The 18,186-nt window shown below is 38.9% G+C and overlaps 1 protein-coding gene across 5 annotated transcripts in view; it reads right to left on the bottom strand.

Annotated features, from left to right (window-relative positions):
- The window catches only part of ripor1 (RHO family interacting cell polarization regulator 1), a 65,065-nt gene that overhangs the window by 36,645 nt on the left and 10,234 nt on the right, over positions 1 to 18,186 (bottom strand). Inside the window, exons 1-2 of one of the 5 annotated variants that reach the window (XM_007577738.2) lie at positions 17,109 to 17,301; positions 82 to 205 (exon numbers count right to left, since the gene is read on the bottom strand). In XM_007577738.2, coding sequence (XP_007577800.1) covers positions 82 to 179 — 98 coding nt within the window. In that variant the 5' untranslated portion in view covers positions 180 to 205; positions 17,109 to 17,301. Of the gene's footprint in view, positions 1 to 81; positions 206 to 5,854; positions 6,204 to 17,108; positions 17,302 to 18,186 lie in introns of those variants that run through there. The other 4 variants (XM_016663892.1, XM_007577737.2, XM_007577739.2 and 1 more) reach the window with 4 other exon arrangements.

Here is an 18,186-nt window from a genome sequence, read left to right as displayed (position 1 = left end):
CAAACATGTGTGTGTGTGTGTGTGTGTGTGTGTGTGTGTGTGTGTGTGTGTGTGTGTGTGTGTGTGTGTGTGTGTGTGTACCTGTAAGGCTTCTCCTGGGTGTTAACTCCAGTGAAGCTCTGGCTCCTAGTGATGGACCTGGATGTGATGCGTCTGACTGGACGGACAGACAGAGACATGGTGGACAGAGTTCGCGATGGACTCCCTGCATTAAACAGACAAAACACAAAAACAATTACACACCATTTTCATTTGATATCAGTTCTTTGCATGCACCTAGTGAAGAGTTTTAATCAATTCAAACATGACTTAAATGCATTTCCCTTTTTAATATAATGAACTGAGATTATTGCATAAATATATACTACTCAAAAAAATAAAGGGAACATTTCACTTTAATTTTGTGTGTGGCTCCAAATCCAGGCCTCCATTGGTTAATAAATTTGATTTCCATTGGTGATTTTGTTGTCAGCACATTCAACTTTGTACAGAACAAAGTATTCAATGAGAATATTTCATTCATTCAGATCTAGGATGTGTTATTTGAGTGTTCCCTTTATTTTTTTTGAGCAGTGTATAAAAAATACAGAAATAATATAAAACGCTAAGTGTAAAGTAAAAAAGGCAAGGCAAAATTTTTGAATATCACATTTCAGCAACAAGGAAATTCAAAGTGTTTTGCATGATATCAACATAAGTCTCAACATGGAGATTTGTTCTGGTAAGAAGAAGTCTCCATGGAGAAATGCACAAACAGTTAGATCTGCAAGACAACTCAGCCATAGGGCTGAACGTAAATGTTGTAAAACTCATTATGTAAGGATTTGATTTTTTTGCATATGTTTCTGGTTAATTGAGTCTCTGTGTTGTCCCGTCTCCCTTTGATTGTCTCCTGCTGTCTCGTTACCCCTTAATTAACCTCTATGTATTTAACATCACCTGTGTCTTTGTTTCACTGTCGGGTCCTAATATGCACATCCACACTTATCCCAGTATCAATGCTATGCCCAAACATAACAAATGGAGAAAAAATGACTCACTTTCAGCTACATAACCAAGAAATTAGAAATTAATTAAGCTCAAGTTCCTGCTGTCTGGATGTTAAACAGTTAAATAGCTTTCTAACTATAACCAATCGCTTTGACGTCTTTCAGTCTTGTTTCCATGGTTACCACAGACTGCCCTCGTCAAAGTGTTCAGTGACATTCATATAAACACAGACTGTGGAAGAACCACAGTGCTGGTTCTGTTGGACCTCAGTGTTGGTCATGACATATTACTGGATCCACTGGAGAGTTGGGTCGGACTCTCCAGTCCAGAACTCGACTGGTTCGAATCTTACATAAAGAACAGGATTTATTTGTTTCAATGGGAAAATTCTCATCGAATCAATCAATCAAATTTTATTTTTATAGCACATTTCAGCAGCAAGGCATTTCAAAGTGCTTTACATAATTAAAGTAAAAACAGCATGTAATAAACAGTGAGAAAGAGAAATAAAAAGCTGTAGAACTTTAGTTGAGACGCCGTCAACTGGGACTCCAACCCTTTGGACTTTAGTCAAAACGCCAAAGGAAAGGACAGAAGTCACATGTGAGAAACCCCAAGGCTCAATTCTTGGACCTCTCTTATTTAATATCTGTATGCTCCCACTGGCTCAGGTTATAGCGGGAAATACGATTAGCTGCCTTAGCTATGCAAGTGATACACAGCTCTACATTACGATGTCACCAGGTGACTCCAAACCCATTCAAGGTTTCTAAGCATCTGACATTCTAACAGGTGCGTCGAACAGTTAAATGTGTGGATGTCCCACAACTTTCTCCAGCTGAACAGAAAGAAAACTAGAGTTATTGTCTTTGGACCTAAAGAGGAGCGATCTAGAGCACAGGTGTCAAACTCCAGTCCTGGAGGGCCACTGCCCTGCAACCTTTAGATGATCCTCTGCTGCACCACCTGAATAGAAAAATTAGGTCATTAGCAAGGCTCTGGAGAAGTTATCTACACAAGAAGGAAGTAATTAAGCCATTTCATTCCAGTGTTTTGTACCTGTGGCACATCTAAAAACTGCAGGACAGTGGCCCTTGAGGACTGGAGTTTGACACCCCTGATCTTGAGTCAATGCAGAGTTTCAGTTTTTACAGCTGGAAACTAGAGATCAGGCTGAAATCTGGGTGTAGAGATGGACTCTGACCTGAACCTTCAGAGTCACGTAAAGACAGTTACAAAGTCAACCTTCTATCACCTGAAGAACATTTCCAGGATTAGAGGACTAATGTCCCAGCTCGATATAGAACCAGCCTGTTGGTTTTGCAAGCTATTATTTCCAAATTATGCTGCCTGCTCGTGCACCTTCGGATTTCTGTAACTTTAATCATTCTTAACACAAACACACCGTGGGCCGCTGGTGGACCTGCTAAGCCCAGTGGTGTCCCTACCACCGGGCTTAGCAGGTTTTCTGGGGGAAGCCCTGCAGAGCCTTCTTTCCAATTTTTGCTCTGTTTCCTACATAGTATACTAAAATGGGACTTCTTATGCTTTTATCTTACACAGCCTATCGCATGCATCCCCCCAAAATGTTTTGGTTGTAATGTGGCAAAATGTGAAAAGGTTCAAGAGGTATGAGTACTTCTGAGGCACCGCATGGTAGCATATGTTGTTGTACATAAACACAACTGATTAGAAAACAATGTAGGTGATCTAGATTCTAGAATGTCTTAATATGATGACCTAAAGGAACCTTAAAAGGTTCAATAAGTGTTTTGCTTACATTTCGTCTAGCTGGTAATCCTTAATGTATTTTTGTTGATGTTCTACCATGGTTGAAACTCTTCATGTGGAACATTTCTCCGTTTTTAATCGTTAAGTCAGCAAATATTTTTTCTCAGAGCTAGCACTGTTTTCTGACCTTGTCCTTTCCAGTACCCGGTGTCCTGTTCTCTTAAAGTGCTCAGAGGGCCTTTACACGCTGTCTAACAGCACAGGAAATGTCAGAACTCTACAGGAAGTCAGATGTTACTGCTTCCTTTGACAGGAAACCTAGCATAGGAAGATAGCCCAAAAGGCTGACAAGAAAAGGTCAGCTCTGCTCTGCTCAAACTAAAGGAAAAACCTTCTTTATAGCAGGACCATAATGTTCGTCTGATCCTTTTAGAAAAGTAGTTTGTATTAAGGAGACAAGCAGAACAAACTTTCTACCTAATCCTAACATATACACAGCAATGCATGCTGCACTTCCCAACTTGGAAATAATATTACATGTTTAAGATGGACAAAATTATTTGTTGACTATTTTAACTACCAAAGTGACAGAGGAGGAGTGGAAGTTTATCAAGGTGAACACATTTAAGTGGAATGAACTGAACCAGCAAGAAGTGTTGATAGAAGAGCTGGTCACACTAGGCTCTTCCCTCCTTTATCTCCTCATAGTTATGTGTCATAAAAACTGTTTGCCTGCTGTATGAGAATATTAGAATAAAAAGTTAGGTCAGAGCGTGGTTTTACTTCAGTTAATAATCAGTTAATAATCAAATCCTATTAACTTCATTAAGAGCTGAGTAAAGTCATCTCAGGTGAAATATGTTACAGACTGCAGAGTTGCGTACCTGATCAGTTCTATCCATTGATAACAGATTCCAGTCACAGCTCCCGATGATCCCACATCACCACTGGATGTGCCACACTGAAGGCCTCTGAGCTCATGGAGCATGTGACACTACAGCTTTTGTTTGAACAGTCTGACCTTTCTCTCCCAGACCTTTCTGGATAACCATTCCTCCCCTCTGATCACACACACATATACACACCTTCCTACCCCTCACAGTGTTAGCCAGCACAATAATGACCCACCCAGGTCTACGGTTTCCATCCACTTAGTCGACTGTGTCTATCCAAAGTTGTTGTCTTTGCACAAAAAACACAAAAACCTGTTACAACCTCTGCTTTCTTTTATTGACAGCTATCTTGTTTTATATAGACCCTCTCTGATAGATCTGGAACCATCAGATCTTCTGAACAAGTTGTTTAAAATAAGCAGCTGTTTGTAGCTTTGAATCTCAGAATTAAACCGAAAGAATTTCAGACAACCGTAAAACTCAGCCAATTCTGGTATGCCACCTTCCCCTCCTCCCAAAAAAATTTACTGCATGACCCACTGAAAAAAAACCCCAACAACCTGGAGAGCTTTCATCAAATGACCAAACCTACTGGCTGAAAAAAGGAACACTTCACGTCACTGTCTTTAGGAGAAGGAAATCCCAGGGGGAGTAACATCCTGTGAGGGGCAGGGCCCGGAAAAAGATTAGTTCAGTTCAGTTCTGGCTAAACTGAGTCACAGAGACAAAACCTGCAGCATTTTCAGAAAATGAAACAACCAGATTAGGAAATACAAGAAGAGTAAGCTTTGTTTGTGTATCAGTACATCAAACAGATCATTTCATTGCTTAATGATCAAACACATCACTAACCAAATAACTAAAATATAAATACAGTTTTCATAAAGAAAATGTATTTTCCTTATGAACACAGTTTCATAAAGAAACTGTGCTTTCTTTATGAAACTGTATAAAAAAATACACTGGTAAAAAAATACTGTGATAAAAAATAATCTATCTAAGAACATGGAGAAAGTGTGGAGGGGGTTCATTTAATAGCATGTGGAAGAAAAGGACAAAAAAAGAAAAATTCCAACATGAGCAGAGTAGCAGCTACAGCATAGTGAAGTGCAGCATATCAAGGTCTACCACAGCATCCCGGACCCCAGATCAGGCCGTCCAGGAGGCCCTGAAGCTGGAAGCTGCATGATAGAGGCTGGAAAAATCTACAGGAAACACAAAAGTTGCTATGGTATACAGTAACATCTGTTGGAGGGTCCAAAGCCAAAACAAGACACCATAATTTAGAAACAAAATGAAAAGTTTGGATTTTCAAATCCAGACTGACAAACAGGTGACAGAGAAGCAGCTGGATGTTCTGGTGGTTGATCAGTTACCAGGGAGGAAAACAATGATCTGACAAACGTAGCCAACAAGTCAAGAAACACCATCATCATCAAACACCAGAAATTAAACTTTGTCCAGGCTGAGGGCCGACTTCGATGGAGTGAGTGACTAAAGTTCAGTGGCCTAAAGTTCAGATCCTTAAACTCGATTCTTTTTATACTTGTACAGAAGCTACCCGACAGTCAGCTCAGTTGTTCTGCTGCCAAAATTTAACAAGCTATTTAAATCAGAATGAAAATTAGCTTCAAATGTTGGAAACTGTCTTCAACATCACTATTATGCTAGCTCCTAGTCCACAGGACACAACTACAAGTCTGGGACTGTTCTGTCATGAGGACATCTGAGTCTAAAGCCAACTTCTCCTGAACAACAAAATGAGGTTGAGACGTTGCACCGTGTCCCTTGTCCTTCCTGCAGTCAGTAGTTTTAGACCCCATCTTCACAGTGTTTATAGAGGGACAAAAATCTTTTACTGCTCTGTACATGTCAGTGTTGTTACTGGATGAATCATATCTCACTGTTGTGGTGAGATTACCACAATCTGTAATCTAAACAGGTTATAAAATCTGTTTAGATTCTGTATATCTGGATCTGAACAGAACCAGGCTGTGACTTTGTACTGGCAGTGGCACCGTCATTTACAGCCATGTGACCAGAGTGGGACAACCTATTCAACTGAGTCAATAAAATGTCTTCTTAATGTCCCATGAGAAGACATTTCAGGCCTCTGAATAATTAGAATTTCAGCTTTTTGGAAGGAACTCACTTCATAAGATACAGACCTGTAAGCCATCAACAGACACACCTGCAGACACAGTTAGACATTTCAGACAGTCTCAGTGAGTTGGTCATACCTCCATATCCACTGTACATGGTAGTTGTGATGCTGGATACCGGTGTCTCTCTGTAATGGCTCCACCTGTTTCCTGATCAAGCGCCAGTTCCTCTCTGCTAGCACTGACCCTTATGCCTGAACTTCTTCTCTAATTTTACTTTCCTTTTTTGGTTTCTTCTTCCCTCGTCTTGGCATCTGCTGACTTTAAGTATTGGTCAGTAAACAAGTTTTGTTTCCTTCACTTCTTTGCAGTCAATCCCAGCTTTTTTTCATTTCATCTTGTCCCATGGCTTCAGTGCTAGTTGTTAATCCGTCTCCTTCTCCTACTGATCGCCTTTCTCTCTCTGGCACGCTGATAAGAGGAGGAGGGAGGAGGGGGCTGGAGACAGGAAAAAGCAAGGCAGTCCTCCCTTCTCTTCTTCCCTGCTGACATCACTCTTTTTTTCCTGTCCCTCCCTCTCTCAACTGCATGTATTGTTTTCAATATAATGACATATTCCCTTATATTTCTGCCTTTGATAGAAATGCTAAAACACACTGTGGACACAAAGTAGAATAGAATGAAAGATAAATATAATGAACAATTCTGGAGAGAGCTTTGTAATATGCTAATTTACAAATATGCATTAAAAAAATAGACAATAACAGTAACTGTTTTTGTGTAGGTAGATGTTGAAATTAGGTTCAGTGCAGAGTTGCTTAAAGATGATTTGGGGGTTTTGACATCAAATGTTTGTGGTGAGTAAAGAGTTTAAAGGAAATAACAGAAAATATGTTAAAATAAAGAGCTGTATTTTCCTTTCTGTGGAGGACTGGATGGTGGCCCACAGAAAGGTCAGTTCTTATCCAACTGGATGGACACTGGTTGTGTGTTTTATGGACAACACACAGTAGCTCTCCAAATCAAGGTAGAAAAAGTCATTCACGATAAACACTTAGAGTTGGGTCTACATTTGCTTTGTGGCATCTGATCTGGGGCTGGGTTTATCAGCTAAATTCACAACAAAAGTGAGTTTTGTTGTGAATTGGTGAAATGGAAAGAAAATGATACATAGTGTTTAACAATCATAAACCTGAAAAGTGTGGCATGTATTTATGTTCAGTCCACCTGAATCAGCACTTTGAAAACTATCCTCCACTTTATTTGCAGCTATGTGTTTTGGTGTATGTCTCTACCAGCTCTTTTCCTCTAGAAACAGTTTTTGTAAAATATCTAATAAATATAAACTACTTTTAAGTAACAGTCTCTAGGCAGGTATTAAACATACTTTTAACTAAGCCCTCTATTAAAAACATTGGTACACCAATATAAAATTCAAGCTAATATTGATATCTAATATTAATATTGCAGTTATGGCTGATAATACATACTTTATGGACTTTTAAAATGACCACACTGTGGACATTGCTTTTCTGCTTATACACTCCACAGCCCTACCCTGCCTCACCATCTCTCTCACATCATCAACATGCAAATTTCACACAGTCTACAATCGAACTGACTACCTTCCAGTGATGAGGCAACAAGTCATGCGATTTTTAAACATTAAACATAGATTCAGCTTGAGAAGTAAAATTATGGAGAAACATTTGTGTTTGACAAAAGTTGCCAACCTTATAAGTTTGTACCTTATCACCTCCTCCTGTTTCGTCTCCTCATTTCTCTCTATAAAATACCTGCAGGCAGTGGTTAATAAGCATCAGAGTCATCTTATCTCATCTCACCAAGCATCAATGTGTTTAACAACAAAAACAAAATTATGTTAATATAGATCTGTTAGGCTTTCCTTTGACTCTGTCATCAGGAAGAGTTAAACGTTTGGTAGGGTTTGCTTGGAGGCACAAAACATCCATGACCCCTAGAAGAAACATGCTGCAGCCTCTGACATTTGAAATCTAAAAAAGTTTGCTTGATTAAACTAACTATAATTTTCATTTCTCTTTCTAAGTTTTGGACAGAAAAAATGTTTTAACAGCAGAAGGTCACTTGAGATTGTTTAAAACCAATGAAACAAGAAAGAGTAATTGATTTAATTAAATAAATAATACCCCAGTACTATTTGTGGCCATGATTTGTACAATAGATTATATTTTTGTGATAAACTATTTTTTATTATTTTTCTGTACATATTTTTATGCAAAGCTAGGAGCCTCTGTAAAGGGCCCAAAAAGCCAAATGAGGTTGTGGGGCCCCAGGTTGCAGACCCCTGATCCATTCAATCACTTTATTTATTCTAGAGGAGTACAAAAAGCTTGATACTGAGCTGGCAGATTGTTCCTGCCTTACTAAGCCCTACATGACTGGTTCTGTGCGAGTGTGCATGTGTTGTGTCTGTTTGTGGACCCCTATGAAATGGGGACTTTCCAGTTAATCTCCAGCTGGCCAGTAAGCGGCTTAGCTGTCACTGGAGTGCTCTAGGCTACTTACTAACATGTAGCCACTATAACATGGTCAGATAGAGCCACACACCACCTGAAGTAAAGTAGAAAATGAAACATGATTATCATGTTTCATTTTGTACTTCAGTACCGGTATTCAGTAATAAACATGTAGTTTGCAATGTACTCATTTCAAAGAGCTCAAACTGACAGGTTGTATTCAGCATCATTTTATATGTCAAACTGTAAGTGGAAGTTACAGTTTGACTGGTTCTTGGCCCTATGCTGAGCAGGTAGAGCATGCAAAGCAGCTGTGCCATTAGGTCAGCCCTACATGTTAAGCTGCTCCATGTGAAACAGGAACACAAATCAGAAGCTGTAGTAAGGAGTTTAATCTGCTCAGAACAACATCTATAAGTAACAAAACTGTAAAACAAAAGCTTACTGCAAAGTCTCTTATAAGTTTTCATAATAGTGAAAGGTCACTCTCTCCTGCAGGGTCCCTGTACTGTAAAAAAAAGTCCATAAATTTCACGGTAAAAAATTGTAAAATACAACAGTTTCTGACCGTAAAATCCTAAACATTTTATTACCGTATATACATAGAATCACCATCAGTCAACACTGTAAAATAAGTCCGTAAATTTACGGCAAAAAATGGTAAAATAGTTACGGTTACTGACTGTAATATAAAAAGCACTTAATTACTGTAGAAAATCCATGGAATTACAATAACTCCATAAACATATATTGTAAGTGATTTTGAAATGTAGAAAACGGAGAAATCTATTGTAAAAATCTAAGTAATTGTAAAATTCATTAAAAAAATATTGTAATACTGCCTGCAGCTAATTACCTTAAAATTAATAGAATTAGTCAGTTTTTAAAGGTTTTGTTGGCTATAGTAGCCTTTATTTGAAAAGGAAAGAGGGTTATGAGAGAGGGGGATGACATGTGGCAAATGTTGCCAGACTGGGAATTGAACCTGTGACCACCAGCATGAGTACTAAGGCCTCAATTAATGGGTTGTGCTTCACCCCTGCGCCACTACAGCACCCCTTGCTGATGTTTACATCTATGATGTAAAACCATAAACTAGACTGCAAAAGTTAGAATGCTGGTGTGATACTTTGCTTTGTTTTTTAATAATTAAATCTATAATGACTTTAACATATCAAACTGAAATCTCAAAGGTAGACCAGGTATCAAACTGGCAATCCACCAATTGCAGGGCAAACTCCTACAACCGACGCCACCATCATTATGAGATTGTTTGATTAAATGATGTATTTGGGATTGTTTAATTTTAGGTCGAACATAGATTTGTCATACATTTAGAGGACTGTATGGTAGGCCCTGCTGCTTGGAAGAAGGTGAAGTTGGCTAAAGGGCGATGCCACCTAATTTTTCACTACCGTCAGCATCTTTAATTTACCAAAAGGACATGGTCAATTTTACTAAAGCAAAACCACAGCTACCGGTATCTTACCGTATTTTAGGAAATATGGTAAAATACCGGCAAGTGTAGTTGACAGACATTTACTTATTTTAGAAAATACAGTAAAATACTGGAAGTTTTGGTCAACAGAACTTTACCGTATTTTACAAAATACGGTAAAATACTGACAACCAGTATTTTACTGTAATTTTATGGTGGAATTCTGGCAACCCCACAATGTAAAAAAAACAAACAAACAAAAAAACAAAACACAGATTGTATGGTAAAACGCCAGCAGGCGGGATAAAAACAATTTACAGTGTTGGGAACCGGGGTTGTTGGAGTGGTTCCATTTTGCTGCTTTCCCCCTCTTTTACCACCAGAGGGTGCCAAGAAGCGGTTCCCTCCTGAGGGCCTGTGGTGGCTCCTGGATTCCTGCACAGCTGCAATTAATCAGATCATCTGGAGGAGTGTATGAGGACGGAGCTGCCGATACTTCAGATCCAGAGTGTTAGCCAGTATGTGGTACTCCAGCCCTTCGTGCTTCTCACTGTGATCTCCTGTTGTGGATCTCAAGTGATATCTCCTTGTGCCTCTTCCTCAGGTTATTCCTCGTGACGTTGTGGACCCACTGGTTGCCAGAGTTCCACTGACACATCCACAGTAAACCAAACCTCCTTGGATACCCTGTCATCAGTCTCACTCACTCCTCACCTCCTGTGCTCCAAAGCTTACCTGTTCACCCTCCACCACAGCCTCTTCGTCAGTGAAGCAGCAACCCTCCACTTGAACCAAACCCCAGTAACCACAGTGATTCTTCCCCCCGGACAAGACCTTCCTCCACCCAAGTAAGACCAGTCCATTTATTCTGACACTGTCATTTTCCACGACCCCTGAATTCACCATCTCTCTTTTTTTACATTCCAGTGCTCGGTGATCCAGAATGCAGACTTTCCCCAGAACACGATTGTTGGTCATTGTTTTGTGTTTACAATAAAATTATGTAACTGATTTCTGTTGTCCGCTTGGTGGGTTAAGAAATTAGACTCTATTATGACATACAGGTACATTTTGTATTTATTTTTTTTGGTTTGTTTTACGGTAAAACGCCGGCAGTTGGGGTTGCTGAAATTCAACCGTAAAAAACAATTACGTGTAAAATCTGTTTTCTTGTTTTACGGTAAAACGCCGGCAGATGGGGTTGCCGAAATTCAACCGTAAAAAATAATTATGGGTAAAATCTGTTTTTTGTTTTACGGTGGAATTTCGGCAACCCCAGCTACCGGCATTTTACCGTAAAATCTATGTTTAATTTTTTACAGTGTGGGATCTCTCACCATTCCTTTTCACTCTCTACTAGGAATGCACGATGCAAGCAGAATACGCTAGAAACAATAGAAATTTGGCCCACAATAAAAATCTGCAGTCTACCAGCTAACTGTGGTAATGTTTGTTGATGATGTAACTGGCAGCATCAAAACAGAGCTTGCGGGAAGCAACACGGCTGAGAGCACGAGGGAGGAGCTCATTAAGAAGGCAGGTGCAAAACATAAATGATCTGGACCTGGTTCAGGTTTAACCTCCCGGGTCTTAGCATGACGCTTAGGAAGAGTGTGGCAGATGTCACGATCAGACAGTGGGGAACTGAGCGGTGTAAGTGCACGCCACCCCGCCCGGACGCTTATAGGGTACAGTTCGCTGAGTGTAACAGCATCAGATTGTAACCATGATAACACAATAATCAAACTATCAAGATGATTCTGTGCATTTTTACAAAGTAAACTTCCCAATTAAATCCTAAATGTATAATTCTTTTTTTTTATTTCTGTTGAAACCATTAAATCAAATTTAAATGACATTTGCTTATTCTCAATAAACAAATGCTAAAGTTTTAGATCTATGGTCTGTGTTACAATTCACTCATTTACAGGGGCCCTTGACCTTCAGTAGACCTCTGAAAGATTCTCTTAGGCAGACCTGTGAAGACACTGTCACAGTAGTTGACTAAACTTAAATGCAAGGATGTTTCTCAACATGTTGTTGATGCCAAAATCTAATGAAAATAATTTCTCTCTTAACCTTACAATTCTAGATTTCAGCGGTGCTAACATTGAAAAATTATGAAGTTAACTCCTCTGAGATTTTTTGATCTTTAAAGTAGTCTGCAGCCAAGGTGCTATGGAGATTAGAGTTTATTTCGTAAAATAGCAGCAAATTTTCTTATTTCATAACATGCTTAATAACCATGTTATTAAGAGTGACCTTCTGTCCTCTGGTCTTTTTAATAACTACAGTTTCAGATTAGCACAGCCCTCCAGCTCTGTCAGCAGCAGAAACAGCAACTTTATACCTGTCGGGGAAAATATAGACTATATTTGCTTTGAATTCCCCCCACATGATGGCAGTGACATAGTATGATCTGATTAAATATTAGAATCTTCTTTAATATGGGTTGTTGTTATGTTTTTGTACTGTGTTTTTTCGATCTTATTCTGTGTCCGTTTTAAATTTTAAGCCCCTGTCCCTCCAAAGGTCTCTGCATGGCCCTGATTTCTACATAGATGGACAGGCATTAACTGTGTGCAGTGGACAGCTTTCTGTCGGTAGAACAGGCCTCAGAGATAACAGCAGCTCTCCCTGTGGGGGAGAGAAACTCCACAGAGGAGGAATTCTCTATAACATTCCACACTCCTAGCCCTGGACCCAAGCCTGATAGAGCTTCTTCTAAACACTACAACAGGACACTGCTTGGCTTATCTATTGTAGCCTGAGTACCCGTCTTATTCCTGGTACTACATTATGTCAATCAATCCACAAAGAGAGACAATATGGTTATTTTCAAAGACAAACACAAACAACAGTCTCTACAGCAGCACACATCAACATCTATAAGTACTAACAAGGATCTCCATTGCTCTTTTCCAATGCATCTAGTAATAGCTTGACCTGGTTCAATTCTACTCTAAGCAGTTTGGGTGGTTTTCCATTACAGCTGAGTTGAAGTTCTAGTGGGTGAGGTCATCACTTAGTTGGGCACTCCCAGAATCTGAAAAGTAGCACAATATGATCTACATGCAACACAAACACCAGTTTGGCTCTAAACCAAGGGTGGGCAACTCCAGCCCTTGAGGCTGGAGTGGAGATGTGTTTGCTTCAGCACTCCGGAGTCAAATGTTCAGGTCATTAGCGGGACTCTGGAGAACTTGACTCCATACTCAGGAGGTAATTCAGCCATTTGAGGAGTGTTGGACAGGGGAAGTGTAAACGTTGCAGGACACTGGCCCTGGAGGACTGGAGTTCCAGGCCCCTGCTCTAAATGAACCAACCAACCAAGGGCAACTCTACTACTTGCAGAAAGTTAATCTCTTCAGGAACATGTAGATTGGAGTTTGTTAGCTATTCACCAAAAGATAATCAGCTTCACCTGCCATATCTTTAAGTATTAACTCTGCATGCTCACATAAAAACCACATGTTTTTATGTGACAATATGGTTATTTTCAAAGACAAAGACAAACAACAGTCTCTACAGTAGATTGTAGAGCCCATTTTTTGGTTGTCCACCATTAAGCTACAGCTGCAAAAACAAAATTTTCCTCAATCTAAGTGATGCTCTTTTCCCTTGATCAGCTTGATCTGGACAGTTACTTTTCTGTCGTCATGAAATTGCATAAATCTTAAAACTTTTCCATCTGTAAGTACATCGACAACCAGAATTTTGATGCTTCTTATTTTAAGCTTAATAAAAATCAAAGATAGGAATGGGATTTGTGCTTTCACTTAGAAATGTAAACATGAACCATGTATTATATCCAAATGCAGGGTGTTTTCATCCAGGAATTTGGATTAAAACTCCAAATGCAGTTTGGCATTTCACAATCTGATATGTCAGATTGTGGGGATCTGGCATTTCAGGCAGTTGCAGAATCTCTTGCTGGTTTTATGTTGGTCTGACTTCACTGACTCTTTCAAAAAGCATTTGAAGAAATTATTATGAATAAAAGCTTTTAGCTAATTAACTTGATGTTTTATTTTGTATCATTGCATTTTATCTGTTTATCTTTGTTTTTCAGCTTGTTTTATCTGTGAAGCACTTTGTAATTTTTATTTGCAAAAGGCGCTATATACATAAAATTTACTTTATTTGTATTCCTTAAAAAGAAGTCAGAACTGAGCTAAAAGAAACCAGGAACTAGCATTGGCCAGCTAAAGCCTCATCTTTCCTCATAATCTTACCAACCAGAATCATCTGCCTAAAAACATCAGAGGAAAATGCATTTCTCGACTGCCAATGATGAACTGTAATTATAAGAAAAACAAAACAGGCAGAGGAGACTAAATGAAGGAGGAAGAAGAGACCAGATGAGCAAGGTGTTTCCTGTTAGCCAATGCTCAGGCAGAGTGATTCAGATACGGTAAAACAGCTCTGCTGAGAACAATGCGGTGGAACCAGCCTAACTGTCTATGAAAAAATTCTGGTCATTGTGTAACCTTCCAGGTAACACAGATCAGTATTTCCTGTAAGTATTTTTCAATGTAAAAGTCTTCCAAGGTGTCTCCCTCTTTGCTACATTTTCTTACATAAAACTACAGATTTTAGTACAGTAACATGCAAATGTGTTGAACTTGTCATATGTGTTGGGACAACCAGAAGGTTAAACGTGTGTTATTGGCAACACAACATAGAATCAGTGTCTGCTTTACTGATCAGGTTTATGAACACACTTTGGTTGGGAAATCGGTGATTCAATGTTTTTAACTGCACAGTCCATAAGATTTCCTCTGTCTACATCATTAATGGAGCAGTAACCAGACTAGGTAGAGGAGGTACTAATACCATTTATTTTGAAATATCGGCCATTTTTGCACCAAAAATGTGAATTTCAGACCTGTTATGATACAACAGCTTCAGCATGTGTTTAAAGTAGAAGATGTACTTTAAAGACTTGACTTCAGCTTCACTCTAAAGACTGGAGACTTGACTCAAGCTCTGATGGATCATGGATAGATCATGAGAGGAGCACATGATCTATTAGCCAATGTCATTTTCAAACTTTGAACTCCTAATGCCTTTTAACAATATGTCCATATTAGCTTTTGCTTCATTATAATGACCAATCAATGTCTCTACAACTTAACACTGTTAAATGACAGCTCATTATAGAACAAAATAACTTCTCCCAAAATCTTCACCTCTTGCCCAACTACAAAAAGGGCTACTTCAGTTTGTCAAGATAAAATCACTTCCTGTTCAGATCATTCAAAAATATAAACACGTTGTCTCTTTAAAACAGTACTTTAGCTAACTTCCACTCAAAAGGACATGCAGAACAGAGCAAGGACCAGAACACTGCTAATGAGGCACTAACACAGTTTTTATTTTATGCAAATTTAATTTCTGAGCTGTTTAAACTGTGACAATCAGATAATGGCAGTGAGAAGAAATATTTGACCAGCAGTCCTAATCACAAAGGAAAATGAGTAAACAGAGAAATTATTAGAACAAAGATGATCTGGTTATTGTTAAGAACATAAATCATGGAATCATTGAATCTGGGAGCACAAGAGAATATAATGAGCCAGAAGTTAATGATTTTATTCTCTTAACATTATAAAAGAGCAACTGAGTGTCTGCTATTCAACATAACATCATGTCTTTTCTTTGAAAGCCACTCTACTGTCCTTCAACAACTGTTTTTCATACTTGCTTTTACAGATACTCCTGCATGTGTTATACACGTTTGTCTTACAAGATGGCCCTTTTTAATACTTCACTGCAACCACCATGTTCACTCATTACACTGATCTCCATTCATGATGTTAGAATTGATGAGGCACCATTGAGCAGATTTACTATTTAGACTTGAAAGAAGATACTTTAAACGTAAATTCAGGTTGACAATTCCATATTATTTTGGCTAAGTGGCAGTGTAATGAAGAGGTCTTATTACTGGGACTATTAAGTCCCTTCTATAGCACTTTAAGAGCACCTTTTGCTCTTTATTAAAACTAGCACTTCAACTATCACTTTATTTAGCACTGCACTTTAAGCATAGATTTACACATCAATAGGCAATTTGTACACAAGATATTTTAACTATTTATTGAATATTTATTGAGTATTTTAATGATTAGCATGTAGCCTTTTGTTCAGGATTCTGTGCAGCTGCTCCACACTGAGAGGTGAGGTGGTTGTCTGTGAAGGGAGGATAATCATTACTCAGAGCAAAGAAGGGCTACTGTTTAGTAAAACCTAAGCAAATGTTTAAAGTGTGAAGGTGCTAAGATAGCTAAGATAGAATAGCTCACCTGTCTGTACTGTGTCCTCTCCACCATTTACAGGATCAGGGGGAGGCAAAGAGGAAAAGCGGGTGGGGGGGGATGGTTTGTTTGTGGTGGTTTTTGTGGTGTTTCATAATGGTACTTATGGTGTAAGGATGAAACATAAAATATTTATAAAAAGTAAATAAGAATGTGTGTTTGTATTTGGAAAATGCATTTATTAAAATCGGTATAAATTGTAAATTGGTGAAGTCCGCTGTGAATTAAAGGTGGTTTGGTCTTTCACAGCTGAGACTGTTTAAGGCTGCAGTTGTGTCTTTGGAGATGTTCCTGATGCTGTTCTAGAGGTGAATATACCTTTAGTGCTTTACTCACTGAAAATCCAGCTGCAAAATGCTGCCTTGTTACAACCCTAACCTGGAACAAAAGGCTACATGCTAATTATTAAAATACTCAAAAAATATTAAATAGATAAACTTCTTGTGTGCAAATGGTTATTGCTGTGCAAAATTATGCTTAAAGTGCAGTGGTAAATAAAGTGCAAAAGGTACTCTTAAGGTACTGTACGAGTGACTTAAATAAAAACAGTCCCAGTAATAAAGACCTCTTCATTACAGGCAGCATTTGGTCACTTCTGTCCAGGGAACAAATCAAGGAAAAACAAAAAATTCTCAAGGAAGGACAAGCATGGACAACAAAGGATCAAAATCCCCTTCAACTGATAAAGAGTGGAATCAAACATACTTCAAAAGGCAATATTTTCCTGTTCATTACTGTGTATTTTACACGATTGCTGAAAATTTTAACATTAATTTTTTTTATCCAAAGCAGGAAACTCCTAAGATCTTCTCCCCACTGAGACAGTTGCCAAAAAGTGAGTAAAAAGTCAAACTGTTACCAGCTCCATTCGCTGAGCTGGAGGAGTTAAGAAGAAGGCTCAAATCTGAAAACATTGTTTTCAAAGATGTGTTTCTAGGTCAGTAAAGGATTTTGAAATATGTTTTCAACTATTCAGCCTAACAAGAAAAGGCTAAAAATAAATCCACTGACACTGAAGCTGCAAAACTGATTTTTCTCACTTAGAATCCTGAACACAACCGAAAGCAACATCAATGCTCTGGATGGGAAATAAAAAGGGATTAAAAATCATGCAGGTAGTAAAACTCTGTGATTACCTGAACTACTTTATAATGAAGACTCTTTCCAGACCAGAACGTTCTTTTCCAGCAGCTGCTCTCACTCCCAGGCAACAAGCTACACATGTGAACTAACAGTGTCCTAAAGGTTTCACATGTACAACCAGCAAAAACGCCCAGCACAGAAGATGTGTACAAAATAGAGCTGGTAACAGCTTATATGTCAGCAAAATCCATGATTCAGGTTGAAATGCTTTTGGAAAGGGTCCTTTAATCTCACAACCTGCTGACTGGCAGAGCAAATATTACCTTAGTCAGACTGGTAAATATTTGCTAGAGAGAGAGAGAGAGAGAGAGAGAAAACTGGAAAACAAAGTGGTCCTACAGGCTGAGCATTTGGTTCTGATCCTAATAAACAGCTAATCAGTTCACATGTAGCATGAAGTCTGCACACCTGGGAGCGAACCGTCCATGTTCCACTTGATCTACATGTTCTACCCACACATCTGGATCTAATTCAGGCAGCTTGTTAGCTCAGGTTTGATCATTAGCAAAAATAGGTAATCAGACATTGTGACCTTCCAAAAAGAAAAATGGGCTTCCTGTTCATTTCACAGAGAAAGCAACAGCATGCAGGAGGGTGTGGGGGAGAATTCTCACACTCTGCCCAAGTGTGAGAATGCCCACACAACATTCATCTTTATTGCAGCAACGTTAAACAGGACAGCTTGAAAAGCTGATTTAGAGGTGAGATGCAGCAGGTTGAACAGCTTTGACAGGTGAGATGCAGCAGGTTGAACAGCTTTGACAGGTGACCAGCCACTCAGAGACTCAAACATCCAGTTTGATAAGAAGAACTGATACTATACACATCCTGGATCAAAACATCCCAGATAAAACACAACGTTAAATCAACGCTGAATTATAGTTAGAATTGTTGATTTTTGGTTGAGGTCGACAACTGACGGTGAATCAACCATCAAACAACCATCCAACTCTCGCCAGTTAACTAACGTTGAAACTGTGTCATTGAATCAATGTTGTTTTGTGGTAGACATCAAATAAATGAAATGCCAACGTCGAATACAGCGTGTTTCAGCACTGGTCCTCCAGGCCT

The sequence above is a fragment of the Poecilia formosa genome, unplaced genomic scaffold, assembly GCF_000485575.1.
Source record: "Poecilia formosa unplaced genomic scaffold, Poecilia_formosa-5.1.2 Scaffold452, whole genome shotgun sequence".
NCBI lineage: Eukaryota > Metazoa > Chordata > Actinopteri > Cyprinodontiformes > Poeciliidae > Poecilia > Poecilia formosa.
The sequence above is the reverse complement of the archived record's forward strand: the minus strand, read 5'-3'. Positions and strand labels throughout refer to the sequence as shown.